Source organism: Mus musculus, chromosome X, assembly GCF_000001635.26.
Source record: "Mus musculus strain C57BL/6J chromosome X, GRCm38.p6 C57BL/6J".
Lineage (NCBI taxonomy): Eukaryota > Metazoa > Chordata > Mammalia > Rodentia > Muridae > Mus > Mus musculus.
The window spans coordinates 100,418,215-100,445,489 of NC_000086.7; the positions used below are offsets into that span (position 1 = coordinate 100,418,215).

The 27,275-nt window shown below is 41.8% G+C and overlaps 2 protein-coding genes across 7 annotated transcripts in view; one reads left to right on the forward strand and one right to left on the reverse strand.

Annotated features, from left to right (window-relative positions):
- The window catches only part of Awat2 (acyl-CoA wax alcohol acyltransferase 2), a 92,058-nt gene that overhangs the window by 15,994 nt on the left and 48,789 nt on the right, over nt 1-27,275 (reverse strand). Inside the window, exons 2-3 of one of the 6 annotated variants that reach the window (XM_011247588.3) lie at nt 27,056-27,193; nt 6,086-6,234 (exon numbers count right to left, since the gene is read on the reverse strand). The exons of 1 other annotated variant lie outside the window; for it this stretch is intronic. The gene's annotated coding sequence lies outside the window, so the exon portion shown is untranslated. Of the gene's footprint in view, nt 1-6,085; nt 6,235-11,113; nt 11,794-24,145; nt 24,504-27,055; nt 27,194-27,275 lie in introns of those variants that run through there. 4 more of the 6 variants (NM_001290395.1, XM_011247590.3, XM_011247591.3 and 1 more) reach the window with 4 other exon arrangements.
- Otud6a (OTU domain containing 6A) lies at nt 10,694-11,671 on the forward strand. Its single transcript, NM_001163191.2, has one exon. The coding sequence runs from the start codon at nt 10,799-10,801 to the stop codon at nt 11,669-11,671; it is 873 nt and encodes a 290-aa protein (NP_001156663.1). The 5' UTR covers nt 10,694-10,798.

Below are 27,275 nucleotides of genomic sequence, written 5' to 3' on the forward strand. Positions count from 1 at the left end.
ACTGCTTCAGGGGAAAAATGTATTGCATAGGACATACTTATATGAAAATATTGTTGTTCATATGAAATTAAAATTTAATAGAATTCTATACCTTCATTTGCTAGATTTTGCAATGCTATGTATGATTCAGGGTCATATGATTGAGGCAAGTCACATGCTAGAAGTCACATTGTGGAAGATCCATCTTAGTGGCTTAGGGAGGTTTGCATATCACATGTAATTTCTCAGCTGCCCCAGGCCATCCCTTATGTCCTGTTGAACAAAGTCTTCACCTGCTCAGGGAGGGATGGGTTGCTCTTGAATGCCTGGCATCTAGCCTCATACTCCTATGCTGCTCGTCCCTAACAAAGTGAGGAGGGCTTTTAGGTATTCTGACTCAAGTGCCACTTTTCCATTTCTCCCATTTGGCAAACTAAGAATGATCAGGGACAGAGGCCTGACAAAGAAAACAAAAGATTAATGATGAAGGGGGAAAGAAAGTTCTAACTCAGTTCAGAGGAGCCAGAGTGGGTCCCTGACAACTTAGAAGGCTGGAGATAGCTATCTCCTCTACTCTGGCACACAGGTTAACATAAGTGTTCCATGCCATTCTACAGGTCCTGGTTTTCATCTGTCTGTTCAATTATAAACTCCTTGAGATTATGGATCTCTGTCTACTTCACTCATTGTTGCTTTTGTAGTACTTAGAACAGTATCTGGCACATGGTACAGCTGGCACTTGGTGGTAGAATGAATGAATGAACACAGCAGGTGAAATCTAGGAACACAGTCAGGAACAAGGTTGGGGGTCAGCACAGAAAAGTGGCCTAACAGTACAGAAACAGCTTGTGGCTCTACTGCCCTAGGGAATAGGTGGGAGGATGAGAGAAGAGAAAATCTCCAGTGATTTACTTAAAAGCTTTCAGAGAGGTCAGTTCTCTGTTGCTCAATTACCTCTACCTCCGGATTCAAATCCCAACACCTACAGCCCAGTAAGATAACCCCTCATCTGCCTGCTAAAACAACTCTCCAGACGCCCAAGCACTGGGATACTAGGACAGGAAGGCATGCTTTCTTCATACCCCTGCTCTTTAGGCTAAATAACATCCTGTACTAATGTCTCTAATGAGGATGACTTAGATATGCCTTCTATATGACAATTTCTCAATGGCCTTCTGATCATTGTTTTCAATAGCTCCCTGAAAACACGCCTTTGAAGTGGGCTAAAAACCCAGTGCAAACACTCAGGGACCATTATATATCGAATGAATGAAATACTGGTTACCATGTCAAACCACCATCTCTAACAGCCTCTGGAGGCCTTCACGGGTCAGGGAGGATGATAAAGTAGTGAGTGGAAGAAAAATGATGTGGGATTATGGTATAAGGAGCAGGAGCTAGGAGGTAGGGACTGGGGGTGTGGCACAGGAAAGGAATTGCCACTTATTCCTGATTTCTTTAGAGACAAGACATCATGGTCCCTTGCAGGACTGGCTCGATATCCAGCCACCCCCATCTCACCGACTGGCAAAGCTTACCTTTAATCAATAAGGTAGCGTATATTATTTCCAGCACTTCTTTTTGTTTTTGTTTGTTTGTTTGTTTGTTTGTTTGAGACAGGGTTTCTCTGTACAGTCCTGGCTGTCCTGGAACTCACTCTGTAGACCAAGCTGGTCTCGAACTCAGAAATCCGCCTGCCTCTGCCTCCTAAGTGCTGGGATTAAAGGCTTGTGCCACCACTGCCTGGCTCCAGCACTTCTTATTAGGGAAGAAAATTTTAAATTCTTTACTATCAACTTCTTATCCAAAGTTCAGTTCAGAGGAAGGCCTAAAGAGCAGACAGCTAATCTATTGCAAGTTATATAGGCAAAGCATATGCTATAAAGCTTAGACTATAATTTCAATATGGGTGAGTATGTTGAAAGAGGAAATTTCAGTGTAGAGATAGAGAAGACATATTGGATACTACAATAATTATGGCTTCCTTAACACAAGAGATGGAGGGTAAAGCTCAACATTGCAAAGCTGGTGTTTTTGAACTTCAAGCCGTAGAAATAAACCCACACAGTGAAGCTCATCATTTACAAGGATCTCAAGCATCTGTCATCCCCTCTGCATAATATGACAAAGTAACTTGATTGCAGCAGACAAATATGACATACCTGCCCATTGATACTGAGCTATCAAAGCTCAAAAGATTTCTCTTTCAGGATCAACATAATGATTTTTCTAAAATAGTGTTAAAATCATTTTAAGTCATGGTATTTCTCTGAAACATTAATGACAGGAAGGGAAGGTGTTTAGCATTTCTATTTAAGAGAAAGAACATAAAGTTGGATGGTTAGGGAGATAGACAGGTAGGACCTAGGAGGGATGGGGGAGGGGAAACATAATTAAAATACATTAAATGGAAAAAGTATAAATTAAAAAAAAATAGAATAGAAGAAAGGGGGCTGGGAAGATGGCTCAGTGAGTTTGCCTGATAAACTGAGTTCAATCCTCAGGATTTCTGAAAAGGGGGAAAGAGAGAAAATGCTCCCCAAAACACTCCTCTGACAGTTTGTCCTTTGTCCTCTGACAAACTGTCCATGACCTCTGTCATGGCACACACACCTCACTACAAACAAACAATCAAATAAATAAATAAATATAAGTTAAGAAAGAGAAAGAAAGATAAACTATAAATCCTTTGATTCCTCACCCTACCATTAAAACTAAACTCCTCTACATTGTGTGTTAAACAAACAGAATAAGGGCCTTAAGAGTAGAAAGAAAGCAGACCACCGAAGCATCTCAGAATGGGAGGAATGACAACAATCGTCTCTTTTTCCTACCTATGTCAGGCTTGGAGTTGAAAAATATAGTGACCAAAAGCATTAACAGGCATAGACCAGAAAAGCCAAGGAATTACAAAATATTAAACTTACAAGACACAAAATTTGCAGACTAAAACCACCCTACTTCAGCCAAAACTGGAGAAAAACCAGTGGGCCTCCCCCCACCCCACACCCACATCCATGTCAGCAAAGAGAAATAGAGGAGCCTAGCCTTCTCTTCAGGAGGCTGTATGACATACACCAACACTCTGAATCCTCTGACAGTGTAAAGCCATGGAAGGTCCAGTCTGGGGCAGAAACTATCATTCCTGTAGCTGGATAGGCACCAGCTATCTTGGATGGATGACAACTACCCATACACACTACACTGGCACAGACATGAGGAGCTTACATTTCTGGTCCTATCTAGAAGCAAGCCTCCCTTCTGATGTTGTAAAAGAGGGATCTTAGAGTTTAAATTTCACTATCTAAAGACACCACACATTTTGTTTGCAGCACATAGATAAATCAGTCTGGGAACTGACTAGGAAAATTCCCCCTCGATGGATAACTTACATAGTTTCAGAAAGTGCTATGCAAACTTCTAGGTGTGGGTTGATGGTGGTGAATGATAATCTTGCCTAGTGTTGGATCATACATGCTATAATACCAACCTGCCAAGAAAGACTAGCTCACTGGTACAATAACATCATGATGGTTATGTGGTAGCCAACCACTTTCTCACTGGATTTGAAGCCTCCATCATAGGAGGAAGATATCTTTGCCTTGTGCTGAGAATTTGGTCAAAAGCCTATAGCTTGGGCGGTCATAGGTACTATGGGAGAACCTACTATCATTATCTTGCTAAGTGGTTATGTTATTAAGCTGTCTTTTAAATATTTATGCCTATACCGCTAGATATGGTGTTCCCAACCCTGGTCACAGAAGCCTGTATTTGTAGTGAGTAGAGGTTAATGGAGAGAGTCTCAACTAGTCAGAGTGATGAGAGTTAGTGAGTGGGTGCTTAAGTCTAAATAAATCACCCATACTAAACACCCTCCCATCCCCAAAGTTCTGGGAACACCATGGAAAAGGAAGGGGAAAGAAAGTAAGAGCCTGTTCATGGAAAGGGGAACTATGAAATGGGCATCACAGCATCATTGGACATCACATGACTATTGCAAACCCAAACCCAGAGCATCTGAATAAAACCTGAAAAATAGCATGATCAAGTGGCTTAATCAAGCCACTCAAAATTCCAGCATGGATTGGGAAAGAATGCCTCTTAGCTGAGGAGGTATTGGCAGTTGATGGCTTCTGAGAAGGGGAATTTTCCCTTGGAGGTATGGTCACTGGTAGGCTGCCCATGTTTCTGTGGGTAACCTCATACACACTTTTCATGTGCATAAGAGCAGCACTAAGTGAACTCAGTTAGATACCGAAAGAAGATGACATGACGTTCGGAGTGAGTGCATTGAAGCTGGTCCAAGGTGATGGGATATAGCTTCTCAAGTCATGAGATGAAATAAGTTTTTCCTTTAGGCTTTTGTCAGGTATTTTATGACAGCAGGGAGGAAAAGTAACTAATGTAAATGCCATACATAATCACTCAAAAATAGAAATTCAGGAGAGTAAATCTAACATGACACATATAGATTTACAGGCTGAGAATGATAAAGTGGTAATGAAAGAAACCATCAAAAATTTTTATTTGAATAAATATAGGTATGGGCACAGTGTTCATAGGTTAGAAGGATCAAGATAAAAAAACGTGAACTTTCCTCAAAGGGATTGCTAGACACCTTGTGGTGGTTTGACTAAGAATGGCCTCCATAGGCTCGTATATTTGAATGCTTGGTCACCAGGGAGTAACACTGTTTTAAAGGACTAAAAGGACTAGGAGGTTTGGCCTTGTTGGAATAGGTATGGCCTTGTTGGAGGATATATATCACTGGGGGTGGGCTTTGAGGTTTCAAAATCCCATGCCAGCCCCCACCCCTGTCTGCCTGCCTATGGATCAAGACATAGCTCTCAGCTACTGCTCTAGAGCCATGCTTGCTGCCATACTCTCTGCCATGATAATGGAGGACTAACCCTTTGAAACTGTAAGTAGATTCCTAATAAAAGTTTCTTTTATAAGAGTTGCCTTAGTCATGGTGCCCCTTCACAGCAATCCAACACTGGCTAAGACAAAAATTGGTACCAGAGACTGAGGTATTGCTGTAGCAGGCCTGACCATACTGTTGTTTGGAGGAATATAGAAAATTTGGGGGCTTTGGACTAGAAAAGCAATTGGATGCTCTAAGTGGGGACTTACTGTCCATCCTAGTAGGAGCAAGGACAGTGGTATTAGGAATAATATGCACCCATCTCAAGAAGTTTCAGAGGGGAAGAATATAATTGACTGGTCTGGAGACTATTCTTGTGATATTTTGGTAAAGAATGTGACTGTGTTTTACTCTTGTTCTAAAAATCATCCAAAGACTAAATTGAAGAGTTTAGGATTAATGGTATTGGCAGAGGATATTTTGAGACAGCCTAGTATTGATTGTATCAAGAGGTTATTAGTGGTCATTCACACAAATCTACAATAAAACTGATCAAATTGAGCAGGGAGAAATACAAAGTGTATGAGGAGAAAAGGAGAATCAAGAAATATTTTATTGGAGCCCAGTGCTCAAGGAGATAGAAATTTTATAGGAAAGCTTGATAGTAAATGGATTAAAGGGAGTGGTGACCTCAGTGTAAGATGTCACCCAACTAAGCTTCCAACCTGTAAAGAGGAATTTTTTAAAAAAGCCTAAGTACTGAAGAATAGAACATCAACAATAGAAAGCAAATGCCAATGTAATTAAAGGAGGAGGCCATGTTTCAACTCCAATAAGCCAAAGAACTTGACAGTTTCAGCCACATGGTCCTGGCTTTATCAAGGAATATACAAGAAAGAGATTGTGCAATCTTCCTCAGTGGCTAAGGAAAGCTGCTGAGGCCAGGCTTGTGGCAAGGAAGCACCTGCGTGGAGGCTTAGAAAGGCCATTAAGTGAAGCTGTGAAGGTGAAGGCTGGGTTATGCTGGAAACTACCAAGGTCTTGGAGATGCCAGAGTCATGGGATACTTCCCATTTCCTCCATCATGGTAGCAATGTCCTACTATCCACCTCTCTAGAGTTCTTTCCCCTTGCGTATGTTTCCTTTGTCTTTCCTGGTTTCTGTTGTGTATAAGTAGGGTTCTCCACAGGAACAGAACTTATAGAATAAATCTCTGTATATAACATAGAAAGGAGAACTTACTAGAATGGCTTACAGGTTGTGGTCCAGCTAGACCAGCAAAGGCTGTCTCCCAACAGAAGGTCCAAGAATTCAGTAGATGTTTACCCCACAAGGCTGAATGCTTCAGCTGGTCTTCATATACACCAGAATCCTGAAGTAGGCTCTAATGTCTGTGAAGAAATTAGCAAAGCAAGCATACAAAGAGAGAGCAATCTTCCCTTTCCCATGTCCTTATATAGTCCACCAGTAGAAAGTGTTGCCCATATTAAAGGTGGATCTTCCCACGTCAAGAGATCTGGATTAAAGATATATCTTCCAACATCAAAAGATTCTAACTAAAAGAGGGATTTCCCACTTCATATGATTTAATTAAGAAAAAAAAATTCTCACATGTGTCATTTGGGTTTTAGTTAATTCCAGGTTTAGTCCAGTTGAAAACCAAGAATAGATGTGACAACATGCCGGTAATTTTTTTTTTTTTTTGCAGCTATACAGAAGAGTATTCTAAAATTTACAAAGGGAGTTAAAGGAATTAGATCACTAAAAAAAAAAAAAAAAAAAAAAAAAACTTTGAAAGAGAAGATTAAATTTAAAGAAAACTGTTTACCTGATTCTAAAACTTACTACATAATACAATTAATCAAAACTGCCTGGTGTTGGTAAAGGGATAGATTTCCAGATCATTCCTTGTAACAGAGCAGAGTGCCCAGAAACAGACTCACAAAAATATACCAAGCCGATTTATTTTTTTAAGTATAAAACCCATTCAATGGCAGAATTTTTTTTTTGGAAGCTATTGGATAGGTCTATGCAAAACTCCAAATCCAAACCAAAACAAATACTTAAGGTCTAAGTTTCAAAACTTAAAACAAAATATGAAAACAAAATCAAAACATATCATGATGGAACTTTAAACCCTGAAGCTGTAAGTCTTTTAGTTAAATACAAAGACAACTTTACCTATCTCAGAGTGTTTTGGAGAATGTTAGTGGTTAAATGCACAGTGTGCAGGTGTTCAAACACTATCTATACTTGTGCTCAAACAGAATGGCTGAGTGACTTCAGTTCCCTTGGCTTTTTCCACTGAAGAACCTCTGTCTGTTCCCTGAACTGGCTGTATCAATTTGCATTCTTACCAATGATCTGTACAAGCTCTGCTTTCTTTATGTCCTCCGCATTTGTCATCATTTCCCTTGTTGATAATAGTCATCTTAGTAGGTGTGCTATGGTACTGCAGTGAGATTTAAATTGTGGTTCCTACACAATTAGTACTATGGAGCATTTTTCATGGCCCTTTTGTTATTTGTGTTCCACCTTTGGGGGAAAAATCTCTTTTGGTTCTTTGCACACTAAAAAAAAGTCAGGACTTTTGTTGTCAATGTGTTACAGAAAAAAAAAAATACCAGATAGATAAATAGATAGATAGACAGACAGACAGACAGATAGATAGTGTCTTTCTGTGCATATGTGTGCATGTGTGTATGCACAGTGTTGAGGATCAAACACAAAGCCTTGTGAATTTTAAACAAAATAACTTATCACTCAGCTAAACCTGCAGTCTCAGATTCTGATTTTTCAACAGATAAATACTTTACAAATACTTTCCCCATTCTGTAAAATGACTTTTGGGGTTTGTTAGTTATAAAGGCCAGTAGTAAGTCTCCACACATAGGGTCAACTAACACTCCACAAGGGTACCAAAAGTACACAATAGGGGGAAGACATGAAATGAAGCACATGCTAGGAGAACTGAATACCCATGGGCAAAACAAATAATTTACCCATCATCTTATCCCCAAACCAAAGAGCAAATCAAGACAAAATAAAGATTTAATATAAGACCTTTAACTTTTAAAAAATTCTAGAAGAAAATAAAAAAGTATGACTTTGTCCTTTGTAGTGATTTCTTGGTTATCACACATGCACATAGACACACACACACACACACACACAGAGAGAAAGAGAGAGAGAGAGAGAGAGAGAGAATAAAAACTAGATAAGTAGGGGTTACATATAGTAAAATTTGGAGAACTGTCAAAATGTCTCAGTGGGTGAAGAAACCTTCAGCAAGTCTGATAATCTGGACCCACATGGTAGAAGGAGAGAATTGACTGCCAATTCTTACCTTCTGATTATTATGCACACACACACACACACACACACACACACACACACACACACACACACACACACACACATATATATATATATATATATATATATATATATATATATATATATATATATATGAGTGATCCCATGCTATTGTTTGGTAGGTGATGTGGGCTAATCAGCATGAGTAGTGGCTTTTGTTTTTATATAATTTTAAAAGAGAACTTGATATATTAGTATGTTCCGGTGGTATCTGCAGAAAACTGATGAATCTTTTTCTTCTTTAGATTTTTACAGGTCATAAAGGAAGGAAAGCCCATATGAAAAGACTCTTGTCTGAATAAAGCTTGTCCCCTTCAAAAAAAAGGAGGGGGGACATAACCTTTGAGATTTAGGATTAGACAAAGAGTTCTTTAAACTCATGAAACCACCACTGGCTAGTTATACTTAATCCAAAAACAAACAAACAAACAAAAACAAAACAACAACAAAAAAACCAAACTTCATGTAACCACAGCTGGGTAGTTATGCTTAATCCAAAATAAAAATGTTGCCAAGCATGATGGCTTACATCTGCAACCCAGCACTTGCCATCATAATGCAGGGGATTGTAATTTTGAGGCTAGCCTGGGCTACATAGCCCCCATCTGAAAAATTAGTTATAATTAAAATCCTTTTGTGGCACTAGTAATCCAAAACATGTCCTCACACATGCTAGGGAAGGGAGGTCTACCACTCAGATATAAAACTAGCCTTAAAATTAAATGTTTTTGCTTTGAGACTGGTCCTGCTAAGATGAAAAGGCAAGCTGTAGACTGGGAGGAAATATTTGCAAACTATACATCTGACAAAGAGCTAGTTTTAGAATATAAAAGAACTCTGAAAACTGACAGAAAAAAGTGACCCATTTAGAAAGTATGCAAATTATATAAACATTTTATTAAGAAATATATTTTATAGCTGAAAATGAGGCCATTACAAGATGAACATCAGGCAAGATGTCTCAATGGTTAACAATGCTTGCCTCATAAACCTGACATGACCTGAATCTAATCCCCAGAACCCACTGTAAAAGGGAAAACAGCTCCACAAATTTGTTCTCTGACTTCAACACATGCACAGCAGGACATGCAAGTTCATACACAAATATCTTACACACACACACACACACACACACACCACTGCCACCACCACTACCACCACAAGTACCAATAATAGTAATAGTAATAATAGCAATAATAATAAATTAAAAAATTTAAAGATGACCATCAAGGTACAGTAAATTCCTAGTGCATACAAGGCCCTGGGGTTTGTTTCATCTACAGTACTAAAAACAGTTACACAGGAGAACATTAAAGCCATAATAGCACTTATCTAGTGTAGTCTTTTTTTTTTTAATGGAAATACCAGATACTGGTAATTTCAGCCTTTCTGAAAAATAATATCTTAAAAATATCTATATGCACTTAGAATACAGCACAGCAATTTCATTCCTGGGCATTCTGTCCAGAGAAATGAGGGCTTGTGTTCACACAAAAGCCTTAACATCAGGTGAAGAATAGACTTCAGTGGTAGTGTTTGTCAAGTATGGGTTTTTTTGTTTAGTTTTATTTTGTTTTTTTCTGAGACAGGGTCTCAATATAATCCAGGCTGGCCTGCAACTTGCTCTATCTCCCAGAATAAGCTTGAAATTTTTAATTCTCCTGCCTCCACCCCACAAGTGCTAAGGTTATAATAGTCTTGTGTTGCTGAATGTGGTTCCCAAGTGGGGAATGGAGCAGTATCTAAAGGCCAGTTTGGGAACTAAAGGCAAAGCGACAGACTAGCGCACAATAAAACCGCTATTTTGAATTTGAATTTGATTTTTTTTTTCAGAAATTTTGCAAGAATCTTCTGAAACAAACTTTTTAAAAACAGCCAAGAATAATGTAGAGGGCCCATTTAGGGAGCTGGGGGCCCAGAAGGGGTGTGTGCGTGATTTCTGTCGGTATAAGCGAAGAGAACCGCTTGTTGCCACCTTACACTGAGGTGGGACTCGTTGGTTTTGAAACAAATTTAAAAGACTGTGTGTTCCCAGGAATGTAAGGAAATACTTTTGTTCTGATACACAAAGATTAGAAGTTCAGTGGTCAAGAGACCTGAAAAATTAGAGAAAGTCATTCTGCTCCTGGACACTTCAGGGTCAGAACATAGTCGGCTGATAATATTTACCATGTGGGTACCAAACATGGGCTATGCCTGCTTTCTGTCCAAACTTGGGAACAAAGTGGGCAGAAAGAGTGAACAGTTCTACGAGCCCATTACGGCACGCTTTGTAGAAAAGCGGACTCCTAGGAGCGACTTTTGAAGTTAAAAACTGGCGCCATTACATGCTACGGGGACCCAACGGGGACATAGACAGGGGTTCTCAACCGCCAGTCACAAAGGTAGGAGTGTCTGGGGGCGTAGCCCCGAGAGGGCAGTAGCCAATACCAGAGAAGGCTGGGAATAAAATTCGGGGCCACCAACGTCTGAGGCAAGCAGACTGCCACAGCTACCGCTCGGAGAGGTTGTGCTGCCTGACTGGCGATTTGAACTGTTCCTGTTTCCTCCAGACTTGAACTCCCATTTTCCACTGGTAAGATGTCTGACACCGAGCAGGAACTCCAACGGGTGATCCGTCGCCACTATCGCGAAAAAAGGGAGCTACAAGCACACATCCAGACTTTGAAAGCTTCCGTCCCAAAGAACGACAAGGGCAGACGGAAGCAGATGCTCGCGGACATCTCCCGCCTCGAGGCCGAGATGGAGCAGAGGCACAAGCAGGAGCTGGAGAAATTTGGAGAAAATCCTGACAGCAGTGTGGATTCGGTTACAGCCGACCTCGAAAAGATGAATCTCGAGAATATGCCTCCACGCCCACCCAAGGCCCAGAAACGGCGCGACCGAAGAGCTCACCAGGAGAGACGGCACCAGGAGAGGATGCCTGCGGCCCAGGCCGAACAACTGGCTGCCAACCGTCGTGAGGAGGAGGAAAAGGTCGCTGCCATTCTAGGGGCTAAAAATTTGGAGATGAAGACCATCCCAGCTGACGGCCACTGCATGTATCGTGCCATCCAGGATCAGCTGGTGTTCTCCGTGACAATCGAGAGCCTTCGCTACCGCACTGCCTACTACATGCGGAAACATATTGATGACTTCTTACCTTTCTTCACCGAGCCCGAGGCCGGCAACTTCTACACCCGAGAGGACTTCCTGAGGTACTGTGATGACATTGTGCACAATGCTTCGTGGGGAGGTCAGCTGGAGCTGAGAGCCCTGTCGCATGTCCTGCAGACCCCCATCGAGGTGGTACAGGCCAACTCACCCACCATTGTCATCGGGGAGGAGTACACCAGGAAGCCGGTCACGCTGGTCTATCTGCACTACGCCTGCGACTTCGGAGAGCACTACAATTCGGTGAAGCCCATTGAGGTTGCTGGAGCATTTGGAGGAATGGCACCGCGCCTCTTCTAGAACTTTCCAGCAGACGCGAAGGAACTCTGCCCTAGGCGCCATCTTTGTCACCTCTCCGGCCGCGGTTCCTCTGGAAGAATAGAAGCAGCTCCGGCTGCTGGGAGAACTGAAACTGCTACGGCGTCTCTTAGTAAGAGCAGTTGCTTTTCCTTTGCTGGTTTGCATTTATGTTTGTTTTTCAAGATTTGTTTAATGTCTGTGTCCTGCCTCTTTTTTGTTTGTGTGTTTGGGGCGGGGGTTGTTAGGTTGTTTTGGTTTGGGAGGCGTTGGGTATTTTTTGTTCGTTTTTCCCCCCCTCTCAGATTTTTTTTTTTTTTTTTTTTTGGTGTGGCTCCTTTCATGTGGCAGGGAACGGCAGGCAGTCTATACACAGGATAATACGTCTTTGGGACACCTAAGGGGCTTTAAGATTCAACTCTAACTTCATTTGGCCCTTAGGTACCATTTTCTTAAAGTTTTAATTAATGTTAGGCTGAAAATGGAAATTGTGGGTTTTCTCAATGTTTACCTGGGCTGAAATAAGTTTAGTAGAATGGTTCAGGTTGTGGGATTTTCCCTGCAAAGTAGAGTTGGTGTGGCTGAAATGACTTATACGTGTTTTTCAGTTAGAAAAAAAAAATGCCCCAGCCGGCTGGCTTGCTCTTAAGCAATGTTAAAATGCCTGGGTTATGAATAAGCCTTCAAGGAATAATTTGCTTGTTTGGTTTTATTTTTCATTCAAACTTGTGCAACCAGCCATAAATGGGTTTTAGCTGCCCAGATATTTTCTTTTTTCCTTTTTTCTTTTCTTTTTTTTTTTTTTTTTGGAGGGGGGGGGTTGGTTCACAGACTTTGTTGATTCAACAGTGAACAGCAAAGAAAAACGTTATCATTCCAGGGGCTTCAACGTAGTCGTGAAAGCCACCCTTGGAAGCCCAGATAGTTTCTAAGCACTAACACAACTGTTTTTTTTTTTTTTTTCTAATAGGTAAATGTAACTGTTAGATGCAGAAATTCAGTTTAAATGAACCAGTACCTGAAGTAAGCTTTATCTTAAAGATGTGAAAGACCTGAACTTAGTGACATGGTTTGTTAATTTTTAGAGAGAAAAATATATATTAAAAGTTTTTGTATAAAGGAAAGCAGAGAACAATACAGCTCGGTTTCTATTAGAAATTCCTTGTTCTCTTAAATGTGGCATTCAAAAGGAAGAGCAAGAATGGAATGGTTTACAGGTTTAAAATTCACTACTGTATGTTAGTGAACTTACTTAAATACATTTTAAAAATGCATTGTCACTTCCAAATGATCTCAAATAGTATATGTTAGTTTAAAAACTTTTTGGAAAACGTATGCAATGTGTTAAAAATAAAAGCAGCTTTTGAAATACCTGGTTTGCATTTCTTGTGCAGCTGACTTGGGCCACATGAAGTTTGTATCCCAGATGGCTTTCAGCAAAGAGCTCCTGAAGAATAGGAGCAGGTTTGGTGGGGACAGATGAGGCTCTGGATGAGACACCTGCAGTCTTGGAGGAGGCCAAGAGGAAAATGCTTCCCGGGCTGGAATTTAAAGAGGGACTTATACGACGGATGCCCTGGGTTGATATTTCACTTAGTGAAACACATGAAAGGGCTTCTTTTAATATTCTCTGCTGTGTTTTAAAAGTAGCCCTGATGGTGGGGGGGGTGCCCAGGGAGGGGCTCACCCACTCAGAGGAGAAGGGAGGGGGAATTGTGGAAGAGGGTGACCGGGAGGGGGCAGTGAGTGAGTGGGATGTAAAATTAATAGTAATAATAACAATAATAATAATAATAGTATCTAGAGATAATAAATCCAAATTAGACTGCCATAAAGACTTTGGAATTTTACTTTCACAAAAGAAAAAAAAAACCCTGTAGTAATTGCAAATTAATGAAAAAGAAATCACTCATTTTCTTGGACTTTAGCTTGTGTTTTAGTCCTATAGTTTTAGTGAATAAAATTCAAATGATTAAAAAAAAAAGACCCCTGACTTCCAAGACCTCAGCCAGACCAGGGCTACATTGCAGGAGGGAGGAAATGCTATTATAATCTATTTTTTCCGAAATACAAGTCTGGAAATCCCAACAGGGCTCTCACTATGGAAAGAGATAAAGTTTCAAAAGCACACTTCTGGGGTCCATGGTGAGAAGTCCTTTGTAGGAACAGGAGCACTGTACGGGGAAGGGACTGTGAGCTAGGGAGCAAGCAGACAGGCTTTGAGAGGAGGCACAGAGAGGGCAAGGGAAAATGCACTTGGAGCTGTGATGAAATCCAGGAGGCCTGGCTGGGAAGGAGGGTAAAGGCTGAGTACAGAGACAGCCCAGGGAAAACCTGGATAGGCTGGACTGGAAGGGTCAGCAAGCATAATAAAGGGGGTAGGATGAGAAATAGACCTTAAAGTATTTGGGGGATCTTGTTTAGTTCTGTTTTGCTTTGAAGAAGCCTGGCAAGGGCAGAGGACATGGGTGGGGTTTAAGGAAGACTCCTATCCTGACCAAGGATGTGGGTGAAGGTTGTGGAAGGGCTCTAGAACGGGGAAAGATGATTTATGGGATGGACTGTGTAAAGGGGTTGTGCGGGGCCTGCTTGGCTAAAGCAACAGGTGTTGACAGACAGAGGTTCTGACTGACTAGAGGCAACATACTGTGCTGAGGAAAAATGTGGCTAAAGGTCAGAGACACAGATGCTGCCTGGTGAAGAACTCCTGGTAGGGGAGGTGAGTCAGCTGGGGTGAGTTATATAGGGAAAAGAAGGAAAGAGACAAAGTTGGGGGGAAGGGAAATTGGCTGAAAACGGAACTGAATTCTGGAGGGAAGGGGTCCTGGCCAGGGTGGGATTGTTTGGATAATATGGCATGGAACTGGGCTTCCCAGGGAAGGCATGCCCAGTCACGGACAGAGGAATGGGCTGGTAAGGGAGTAACTCGCTGAAGTAAGAAGCCAGGTTGGAAAGAACATACATGGGCTGGACCGAGGCCTCCCACAGATGTAGGAGATGTGTAGCTCGGGCTCCATGTGGGTTTTCCAACAACTGGATGGGGATCTCTAAAGCTGTTGCCTGTCTAGGCAGTCCATTCCACAACTGGGCTGCCTTGTCTGGCCTCAGTTGGAGAGAATACACTAACCCTGCAGAGACTTGATGTGCCAGGGGGTATACCCAGGAGGGCCCTCACTCTCTCAGAGGAGAAGGGGATGGGGGAGGGACTCTGTGAGGAGGGATAGGGGCAGCAATCAGGATTTAAAATTAATTAATTAATTAATTAATTAATTAATTAATGGAAAAATAAAAATTTTTAAAAAGAGGCCATGTTGGACAGGTACAACAGATTATGAACAAGTCCATGGCTCTTGAATGGGGAAATTATCAGGGCAGGCAACCTGGTTGGGCAAGAGACACTTTCTGAGGAAGGGGCTCTGGAAGGAGATGAGGTCATGGCCTGGGGAAGCAATCAGCTTGGAAGAAGAGGACTAAGTAGAGGATCCTGACAGGTAAAAGCACTGCCAAGGTTTGGAAAGGTTGATGCAGGCTGATAATAGGGACACAAACTGGGGAAAACAGCATTGGGGAGAGGAAGGTAGCCCAAGAAGGGAATAAAGGCATCTGGGGGTCTCTGTTGGAGACTTAAGCTTGGTTTGAGGAGACCTAGTTTGTCAGGGGACACAAACTGGAGAAGCTACTCTCCTGTGAATGGTCATGGAAGGAGAAAAGAACCTATCTTAGTCTAGGGTATATATATGGATGCAGGCTCAGGTGGGCAGAGGAGCCACTGCATAGGAGTAGCAAAGCAGAGGAAGATCTTAAGGAAGAAGCAAAGGTTAGGGAAGAGGTCCCAGCTGGGTAGGGAAGCAGAGGGACAACTCTGGTCAGGGAAAGGAGGGGAGGTCTTAGCTGGGGAAAGAGATCATACATAAGGTTGGGGCATAGAGTTAACCAGAAAGACAGGACAACTAAAGGATGCCTAGTTGAATTAGGTACCCAAGAACAAGGAAAGTGTCCCTAACTGTTAGAGAAGAAAACCTCTGCAAAAAAGGTCCTAACAGGTAGATGGCATGCCTGTTAGTACAGTCAGTATCTACACAGAGACTCTTACTGAGGACAGCACAGAGTTGAGAAAGAAGGGGATTTAGCAGATGAGGGAACAGGCTAGGAATGGAGCTCTTAGAGAAAGAAGTCAGAGACACACAGGATAGGAAAGGGAAGTCTGGATTAGGAAGCTTAATTGGAAACAGGAATATACTGTCTTAATTGGGGTTAGCATTGCTGTGATGAAACATCATGGCCAAAACAAGTTGGGAGGAAAGGTTTTGAAAGAAGCCAAGACAGGGAACGCAATATGGGCAGGAACCTGGAGGTAGGAGCTGATACAGAAGCCAGAAAAGAGTTCTGCATACTGGCTTGCTCTCTACGGCTTGCAGAGCCTGCTTGCTTGCTTCCTTGCTTCCTTGCTTCCTTGCTTCCTTCCTTCCTTCCTTTCTTCCTTCCTTCCTTCCTTCCTTGCTTCCTTCCTTCTTTCCTTCCTTCTTTCCTTCCATTTATTTATTTATTTATTTATTTATTTATTTTTGTTTTGTTGTTTTAGGGTTTTTTGTTTTGTTTTAACTTTTCACTGATTTTTGTGAGTTTCACACCATGCTCCCCAGTCCCACTCATCTCCCGTCCCCTCATATCTGCCCTTTGCCCTTGCAACCGCCCCCCCAATAAAAAACACACACACAAACCAAACAACAACAAAAACAAAGCGTAGAAAACAATTCATTATGGAAGCGGTAGTGTGTCACAGTGTGTCTGTCCCACAGGACCCTTCTGTCCACACATCTTCCCTTGTAAATGTGCATTGCAATGAATCCTTTATTCTGGTTCAAGATCTCTGGCTTCTGTGACATCATGGATATTGCATTCTCACTGGTACTCCTCCCTGTTATCTTGTTACTTCCCTGTGTTATGGAGATGCTGCAGCATTGGATGGATCTGCAGCTTTTACGAGTCCCAGCCCTTCACAGATGATAAAGATTTTAGTGTGGGCCAAAGAATCCTGGGCCTGGGTGGTAGCTGAGCTAGTCAGCCTGCTGGCTCTCCCTTACCCACACCACCAGGGCGAGCTCTCCAGCACTGCTTGGGTTAGGTCACCCAACGCCTCAATCGGCAGGAGGCAGGGTCAGCTTGTACCCACACCTCCAGAGCCAGCTTCACTGTGCTGCCCAGTCGAGGCACAGGGCCACTCTCCCAAGTGCTGCAGCCTGTGAGGGGCTGGGCCAGCTCTCCCTATGCTCACACCCTCACTCTCATACCCTTAGGGCTGACTCATCCCAGCCTTCACCATCAGGGCAGCTCCACATAGAGGCAAGGTGTAGGGGCCTGCTCTCCTGTGTGCTATGGCCACTGGGAGGTGGGGGGTAGGGCCAGCTCTTCTGACTACCACAGGTGGCAAGGCAGAGAAGGAGACCAGGGTCAGCACTTCTCTGCTGCCCAGATGAGGTGCAGGGCCCACACTCCTGAGTTGCTCAACATGTTTTCTTATAACAGTGGACCACTGGCCCAGGGATGGCACCACCCACAATGGACTGGGCCCTCCCTGATCAATCACTAGGAAAATGTTCTACAGCCTTGCATACAGCCTGATCTTATGGAAACATTTTTTTTAAATCAAAGTTTTCTCCTCTCAGATGACTATAGATTGTGTCAAGCTGACATAAAATTAGCCAGCACATACACCTTAAGAGTCCCTGGCAGACGAAAGGATCCTGGCTGGGGTCATGTTCCTATGTGGTTGAAATGGTGCAGGCTAGAGATGCTAGTTCAAACGGAGGAAGGTTGCCTGGTTACCAAAGAGGGCCTGCCTGTCCATGGAACACAGTCCAGAGAAGGGTAGTAAATGTATTAGCAGGCCTTGGTGTGACTACTGCACAAGGGCTGGGAAGTGGGGCCTGGAAGGGAAAGGGGTACACAAGGGTGTTCTGTTTAGCAGAAAGGGGGACCAGGTTGAGAATGGGCTTGAGAAAGGATCTTGGCTGTGGAAGAAGGCATAAAGAGATGAAGACACACTGACTGTATAAGGGCTGAGTGAATGAGGAGAGGAGTAAGGGAGCAAACACAGACAGGTTACGGGTTATGGAGAGTAGATAAAAGGCAGGGTGAAAGGTGCTTCGTTAGGACAGGGGATATAGGTGGCTGAGGATGAGAAAGGAATTCCTGGCTTTTGAAGGGGGAAAGGACCATGTGATTAGAGGAAGAAGCAGACAATTGCTAGATAAGAGGTTCTGGGACTATCAACACACAAACCGTGGCCTGAGTCTGAGGATTGTGGGAGAAGGATGAGCTGACTGGAAAAAAGGCCTAGGCCCAGCTTGGAGGGAGGAAACGGAGTTTGCTGAATAGAGCACAGCCTGCTGGTGTGGCAGCAAAGGGGACAAGGAGCATTCCCTTCATTTGAAGACATGATCTTGTTATGTATCCCAGTGGATCCTGACCTTCATTAGGTAGCCCAGGCTGAGCACAACCTTGAGATCCTGTCAGCCTTTAGAAAGACGAAATGACAAACAGGTGCTACCATGCCCAGCCTCTGCCCTAGGAATTCTACAGCCGGCGTGACCAAAGATGACAAATTCTCATTTTATGGCTTTCTCCCGAATACAAGAGAAACAACTACTCCTACCTTGGGAACCCTTAAGATCTGACATGGCTTGCCAACCACTTCGACACTGTGTCTGCCTTTGTAGACGTGAGCAGGATGTATTAACTCAGGCCAGATTCTGATCCTGCTCAAGGCACAAACCAAGAGAGGATCTGGAAGACCATGAGGTATTTGTAGTCTGCTCTTTTCCTATAACCATGACTATTGTGAACAGTGTTGTATACACCTATTATGGAATACTAGTCTCAAAGGGACCCAATTTCAGAAGTTATTTTCACTCATTTATCTACTGACTTAATTCCTGTTTGCTTTTGACACATTACCATACCTTCTTTCTTCTTACCTTACTAACTGGAGATAAGGTGTTTGTTGTGTACATACTTAGGTTTTGAAGGTACACATATTTTCAGGTTTGAAGTTTTAACTCATCCACCCAGTTTCTAGTTTTGTGATCGTAGTTACCTAATCTTCCTTAACACAGTTCCTCCTAGATAACAAACATGTCATGATTAATACTTGCCCAAACTATATTTCTTAAGGATGTCAGAAGCATTAAGTGAAAATACATGGAAATTGTCCGATACGTGCTAGGTACTATTAATCTCTATATAAGTGCCAATGAAACATAGTATCAGCCCTGGCATCAGGAATCTCTTGATTTTTGTTGATAATGACATTTTGGAGCCACTTGACCTTTTCCCACAGGTCCTGCCATACAGAAAAAAAAATCCTCACAGGATCGTCTTCCCCAGTGATTACAACCACAGCTTCCACCGAAGCCTGCATGCGAACAGGATAGCCTCTCTGCAGAGACTCTTCAGTCCAGAGTATATTCCTCCCAGATTTGTTCTCTACATGATAAACACCTATGTTTAAAAAGTACTGTTCTATTATTACTTGCTTTTTAAAAAGATCACATTATAAGCATCCCCCCCATATCCTTAAATGGTTTTCAATAGGATGGTCCTTAAAATGTTATTAAATTCTTACTTGCTTTGTGTGCTTGTACATGCATGTGTATGGGGGTCCCCAGCACACTTTCAGACCTCTATTATCTCCTTCTACTGTGTGAGTCTTGGGGGTTGAACTCCTGTTGTCAGCTTTGGTGGCAGGTGCCCTTATCCCCTGAGCCATCCTGCCAGTCCCAATATGATGCTATGATGCTCTTAATGCCTACATTCTTGCTTCTGAATGCAGTATAATTTATTTATCCAATTCTGTTGTGGGACATTTAGATTGCTTTCAATTTCTCACTACTATAAATATGCCACTGTAATGTCCTTGTAGTAGATCTTTTTCTATATTTTCTGACAATTTCCTTTTGATTAGTTCTCAAAATGATCTAGGTCAAAAGGAGAGGCTTTTAATAATACTGGGAAATTGCTCTCAAGAAAGATGCTACCAATTTATACTTCCATGTAGTTGCCAGCAATGAAAATTATCACCTTGGCTAAACTGTAGGTGAAATAGTATGAACTGACCTTCCTTGGTTCCTGGTGAGATCAAATAACCTTTTGTTGGCATGTCTGTCTGGTTCATGCAGGGATATGTATTTGTTGTCTAGTCCTAAATTTTCCTTAGTTTTCTATGGATGCTTGTCTTCTCCTTTGAGTCTTTTCCTCTTGTGATTTCTTTTATTCTAAAATACGGTTTCATTCTGTAGCCCAGGCTGCCCTAAACCTCAGTGTGTATCCTAGCTGGCATCAAGCTCACAGCAATATTCCTGCCACAGTGTTCTGAATGCTAAGCGTCCTTTTTCCTGTGTTTTAATGAATCTGGCCAGGTTGCCTTTGAGTGTTTTAAAAGCTAGCTTTCTCATACATTATTAGCCTTTCAGATTTGTTTCTGGTGTGATGGGCTAAACTTTTTAAATTGTAATGAAATTTTATCACTTTTAAGGTTTTTAACTTGAAGGTTTCCCCATACTGAGGTTAGATCCATATTCATGAGTATTTCATGTTTTTATGCTTTCTCTTTATCTTTAGCTATACTTAATATGTTTACCCAGGTTACTTGGGTTTAAGGTAAGGACACGGAATTTTCTCCCAAATGCAGTAGTTAAGAATTATCCCAACACCACTGTGCCCCTTCTTAGAATTGGGAACATAACACGCATGGAAGGAGTTACAGAGACAAAGTTAGGAGCTGTGACGAAAGGATGGACCATCTAGAGACTGCCCTATCCAGGGATCCATCCCATAATTAGCCTCCAAACGATGACACCATTGCATACACTAGCAAGATTTTGCTGAAAGGACCCTGATATAGCTGTCTCTTGTGAGACTATGCCAGGGCCTAGAAAACACAGAAGTGGATGCTCACAGTCAGCTATTGGATAGATCACAGGGCCCCCAATGGAGGAGCTAGAGAAATTACCCAAGGAGCTAAAGAGATCTGCAACCCTGTAGGTGCAACATTATGAACTAACCAGTACCCCGGAGCTCTTGACTCTAGCTGCATACGTATCAAAAGATGGCCTAGTCGGCCATCACTGCAAAGAGAGGCCCATTGGACTTGCAAACTTTATATGCCCCAGTACAGGGGAACGCCAGGGCCAAAAATTGGGAGTGGGTGGGTAGGGGAGTGGGGGGTGGGTATGGGGGACTTTTGGGATAGCATTGGAAATGTAATTGAGGAAAATACGTAATAAAAAATATTTAAAAAAGAAAAAAAAAAGAATTATCCCAACACTATTTATTGAAGAACCCACCACTTCATGTTGAATTTGAAGAGCTATCTTCTACATATAATGCATTCTTATAAGAAAGTGACATAATAAAGAGATTTCAACTATTCACACAGAATGGCTGCGTTTCAGTGCCCTTAGTCTGAAATAGCTAGCGGCCCATTCATCCATTCATTCAGCATTTACTGAAAAGCACAGTGACAAACAATAGCTTAGAAAGATAAAAGCTGCAGTCTTGGCACTCAGCATCCTGAAGGTAATAGGCTGAGAAATAGAAGAAAACATGGTCACTGGGCTTACTGAAAGGAACACAGACCAGAGCACTCAGGAAGGAGTCAAAAAACAGAATGTCTCCCTATTCAGTCTAGCCAGATGGTAGAGGAGAGAGTATGAAAGGGAATGGAGAGGGAAGTGAAAGAGATCTCTCATCATATGTAAACACTGTTTTGTTCATCCCAATACAGATTAAATGAATACAAATCAAATTAGGGACCATCCTTACCGGGCAGATCGGTACAGAAGTAAAGCATGATATGCTGATGGACCAGTTCTGACCTGGAGCTCAGAAACTCTGCTGATAGTACAGAATTAGGTACAGACTCCGAAGGGCAAACTGGAAACAGCCATCAAATTGAAACTGCACAAACCACCATTATTTGTATTTCTAAGGTTATAAACAAGCAGTGCATGATTTGAGTATAGCTTAGAAATGTTAACTTGTTGCTTTTGATAAAGGGTAGCCGATATCAGGGGGGAAGTTAGCAGGGAGATTTTTGGTGTTTACTCTTTCGAATTTGATAGTCTGAACCATACGAATAAATGACAATTAATTACAATGAAAGCCGCAAAACTAAAAGCATATAGCTTTTCACATAGCAGTACATTTCAGCTGATATGCGCTGTACAAGAATATCTTTCAATGATATTCATCACAGCATTGTAAACCATAACAAATATTTAGATACACATGAAATATTTTTTTAAATCACATGTAATCTCTGTCTCTCTGCATTTCAATATTAGGGGGACCTCATGCAAGTGTAATTACACAGTGTTTGTGCTTTGTGTCTACCTTATTTTATTTATCCTAAAATTCTCTAGTTTTGTTGGTGTTATAGTATAGGGTAGAGAAAAAGATATCAAGCCTCTTAGAAGCTATATGGCTCCAGCTAGATGTAGGAGCCAAGTGAGAGAGGAGTATGCTTGCTTTATTCAATTTACATATAGGAATGTTCACAAGAGAATAAAGTCTGAAGAGGAGACCAAGGCAAAATGTTTCTACTATATTTAGATAAGGAACATACATTTGTGAAGGAATGACGGAACAAATGGGAATTCTAGAGATATCACTAAGAGATATATAAAAAGTGTAAAAAGCTAATGGAAGATAAAGAAACCCTGGACCAAATAAGTTCATCTATTTCAGCTTGTTATAGCCCCACTGTGCAAACATTGGTGACAGAGGTCCTTTTCCCACCTTTAGGAAGGACATTTCTCCCGAAACAATCTGTATGGCTTGCTGCCTGTGAGAAAAGACAGGCCCAGGACCAATGAGATGACTCAATGGGTCAAGGTACTTTCTGTGCAAGCCTGATGCCTTAAATTCAATACCATGTAAAAAGCCAAATTTAATGGTGAGTTTCTGTAATTCCAGCACTTCAATAATATGGGAGAAGGACCACCTGGAAACTTGTGGGCCAGCTAACCTGGAGGGAAGCTGCAAAAAGCCCCTACCACAATAAGATACAAGGAGAAGGGTGGTCCTGTAGGAGACCAGCAATCTCAATTATCTGTACCCCCGAGATCTCTCAGACACTGGACCACCAAACAGACAGCATACAGCAGCTGATATGAGGCCCCCAACACACATACAATAGAGGACTTTCCAGGTCTGGGTTCATTCAGAGATGATGCACCTAACCCTCAAGAGACTGGAGACCCCAGGGAGTTTAGAGGTCAGGTTGGGTAGGGGGTAGGGACATCTATGCGGAGATAGTCAGGGGGTGTGGGGAGGAGGTGTGGGATGTGGAGCAGTCAGAGAGTGGATGGGGGCAGGGAATGAAATATGGAGTGTAAAAAATAAATTAAAAAAATTTTTAAAAGATACAAGGAGAAAGCTTACTGCCAAATGTTCTCCTCTGAACTCCACAAATGTACTGCGACACAAACTAATATGTGCACCGCGCGCGCGCACACACACACACACACACACACACTAATAATGAACAATAAACAAACACATTTTAATTAAGAAATTTAAAAAGAAAGGGTGTTGCCTGTCCTTTCTGATGTTATAGGTCCTTGAGTGATTTCACGTGAAGGAGCTGATGTCTCCATTCAGTGTATTTTGAGACAGCACATCCTTAAACTTCTTCAGTTTCATGTGTCTCAATTTTCATTGGAAGGAGGAGGCATAGGAGGGGTTGGATAGGAAAGGAGATGGGGGAAGTGATGTAATTATATTTTAATTTTTAGAAAACAATTAATAAAAAGCTAAACATTTTGTCGTTTGTTAATGCCACATTTTGTTTATTATAATGCCAAGTAGAAATTTGTATCTATATATTACCTAAAAATTAAGAAAATATGTATGTGTGTATATGTATGTAAATACACACATGTATACATACATATACATACTTATATGTAAAGTGCTTGCTTAGAATTTAAAATAATCCTGAGGCTTCCTCAGCACATTCCCCACACATCGGACACACAAAACCAAACTAAGTAAAAACCTGATCTAGGATGACTTCTTAAACTTTTTTCTTTGCAATATTTAAACACCATGAGCTATGTCTGCTCCTTGAAAGTTTGAAATAATCAATTTATTTATTATAATGACCCTGAATTTTTGTTTTTTTCTATTAATTTATTATTTATCACTTTACATGTCGATCACAACCACCGAGTCCTCCAAGCCCCTCTCACAGCCCCTCCCCCGACTCCTCCCCTTCTCCTCTGAGATGGGGGAGGCACCACTGGGTACCAACCCACCCTGGCAAATCAAGTCACTGCAGGACTAGACACATCCTCTCCCACTGAGGCCAGACAAGGAGGCCCAGTTAGAGGAGCAGGATCCACAGGCAGGTAAGAGACAGCTTCCCCCTCCAGTTCTGGACCCACATGCAGAACAAGCTACACATCTGCTACATACGTGCCAAGGGGTCTGTATCCAGCCCATGTATGCTCTTTGGTTGGTGGTTCAGACTCTGAGAGCCTCAAGGGTCCAGGGGAATTTAACTCTGTTGGTCTTCCTGTGGAGTTCCTATCCCCTTCAGGGGCCACACTCCTTCCTCCTATTCTTCCATAAGACTCCCTGAGCTCTGACCACTGTCTGTCTGTGGGTCTCTGCATCTGTTTCAGTCAGCTGCTGGGTGAAGCCTCTCAGTTGGTCTTCCTGTGGAGTTCCTATCCCCTTCAGGGGCCACACTCCTTCCTCCTATTCTTCCATAAGACTCCCTGAGCTCTGACCACTGTCTGTCTGTGGGTCTCTGCATCTGTTTCAGTCAGCTGCTGGGTGAAGCCTCTCAGAGGTTAGTTATGCTAGGCTCCTGTCTGCAAGCATAACAGAGTATCATTAATAGTGTCAGGGATTGGTGCTTGCCCATGGGATGGGTCTCAAGTTGCGCTGGTCACTGGCTGCCCATTTCCTCAGTTTCTGCTCCACTTTGTCCCTGCACTTCTTGTAGGCAGGACACATTTGGGGTCTAAGGTTTTGTGGATGGGCTGGTGCCTGGACTATTTTTTCTTTTCTTTTCTTTTCTTTTTTTTTTTTTTTTGAAGTGAGAATCTCGGATGGGTGTAATTCTTTGAAGAGAAGCTTTGCAATGGAATATATATATATATATATATATATATATATATATATATATATATATATATATTCCATTTAAAATAGATTGAGGTTTTAAAAGTGAACAACAAAAAATCTGGAGAGTAAAAGCGAGTGCTTTCTCTTCTCTTAGAGGGTAAATCAGGGATAACGGTTTCCTTTGAAGTTAGAGTACTGAGGCTTAGGCTTCACATCCTAAAAGTAGCAGCCAGAGCTAAGCGCAGACTCCTGGGCTCCCATTTAGAAGGAAAGGAACCTGAGCACTTGGAGCAACAAATAGAAAACCAAGGTAACAGAAAATGGTTCCCTGGCCCTGTGTGTGGGGCGAGGACGGGGGGGGGGGGGGGGGGGGGGGGGGGGGGGGGCTTAGGCTGTTTTCTTCAGGTGTTTTCAGTTTCACTTTGCTTTAAGTTATTTTGCATATGGCAACGATGAGGTTCTGGGAAGTTGGAGCTGGTACCTAGTTTCAGATATAGCTTCTTAAAACATGGGTCATGACCCCATGTGGGTATGAGTATTACAAAAATATTGACAATAATAATAGGTTTCAGAACAAGGGAAGACCACAATTTAATTTCAACTTAAACACATAATGACCCCAAGGGATTTGTGGCAGTGCTTGCTCTGTTACGTCATCGCCTTCAGTACAGCCTTGTTTCTGAACACACAGCATGCGCACGCAGTGCACAGTGCACACTGTCACGCCTTTCACACAGCAAACTCTTCCCTAAAACACCAAGGCTTGAACTCCAAAATACTCGCCATTTGCTACGTGTTTCAGTGTTTTTACTGCACATATGAAGTTTTCTGTTCTCATAAAAGCATAATAGTCTAATTATGAAAAAATAACATTTTTCTATCACCATTCTTCAGCATGTATCTAATTAGTATATCTTTCGAATATACTGTGTCAGAATATTTTATTTTAAAACTTGCCATTTGAGGTGTTGGCTTGAATTTCACTTTTTAAAAAGAATGCCAGAGCTGGGGAGATGGCTCTGAGGTTAAGAGCACTTGCTGCTCTTGCACAGGATCCAATTTTGATTCCTGGTACCCATGTCAGGCAGCTCACCATTGCCTACACCTCTAAAGGGAGCTCACACCCTCTTCTGGCCTCAAAGGAAGCCTACACACATGGCATATGCTCACACCAACATGCACACATACACATATATAAAAATAAATCTTTCAAAAATATTTGATGACTTTTGGCCTGGAATTAGAACACAACTTCCAACAATCTCTGAAATGGTCCTAAATGTACTTCTACCATTTTGTACAAAAGAACATTCATAACATTAATAATTATAAAATTAAAATATCATAAACTGAAATCTATTGAAGATGCTCTAAGTCCTACAGTGTCAACTATCCAGCCCCAAGATTTAATTCTTTATATATATAAAAAAGAATATCCATCTTATTGATGCAAATTTGCTTTCATCTTCAATAGATGATAAATTTAAGTATATAAAAGACTTGTTTTCAAATGTTTAGGATTCATTATCAGTAAAAGTTTGATCAGGGTCCTGTAAAAATACCTTAGGTTAAAAAGGATCACAAGTGAGGACAGCTTAGGAAGCTATCTTCTCTTCTGTTTTAGGTCCCTTTTCATTGTCAAAGGGTTGTACCTAGGTGAATTGTGTTGAGACATTTACCATCATACTCCATTTTAACTTTGAGTAAAAAAAAAGTACCCTGAATATCTTTATTGCTTATAAATTAATTTGAGGGAAAACTTGTTAACTACTAATCTAAATTATTCTCTGTGATCCCTCCCAACACATGTAAGCACACACATGTGAACACTCACACACGCACACCTAAAATATGCCTCTTAATGGTATATGTGGGCCCATAATTATACAGTAATTTTGTAACTACTGTATAGAAGGAATAGCAGAGCAGTTTTGACATAAACATTCTGATCATCAGAGAGAGTATGACTTATAAAGAACCATCTCACAGTGTGGTGATGCTCTGTGTTCCTGGAGCTGAATACTCAGCATCTCACAAAGAGGTTTTCAGGCCATTCAAGCACTCAGTGGGGCCTGTGGAGCGTTCTGAGCATCTTACAAAAGAGAGCTCCTCTGTTTGAGGACAGAAAAGGAACAGGAAAAGGTTCAATGTTTGTCTTTGTGAACTGGTTAATTGTGTTTAACCTGATGATCTCTAGTTCCATCCATTTTCCTGCACATAACATAATATATGGTATACATATATTCTACTCACCTGTTCATGGGCATCTGTGCTGATTGTATAGCTTGATTTCTCTGAACAATGTGGCAGTGAGCACAGGTGAGTATTGGCTGGACGCGGTGATGGTGCACATCTTTAATCCCAGCACTCAGGAGGCAGAGACGGGAGAATCTATGGGAATTTGCAGTTAGCCTGGTCTACACAGGGAATTCTAAGCCAGCTAGATCCACATCATATACTTCTGTCTAAAAAT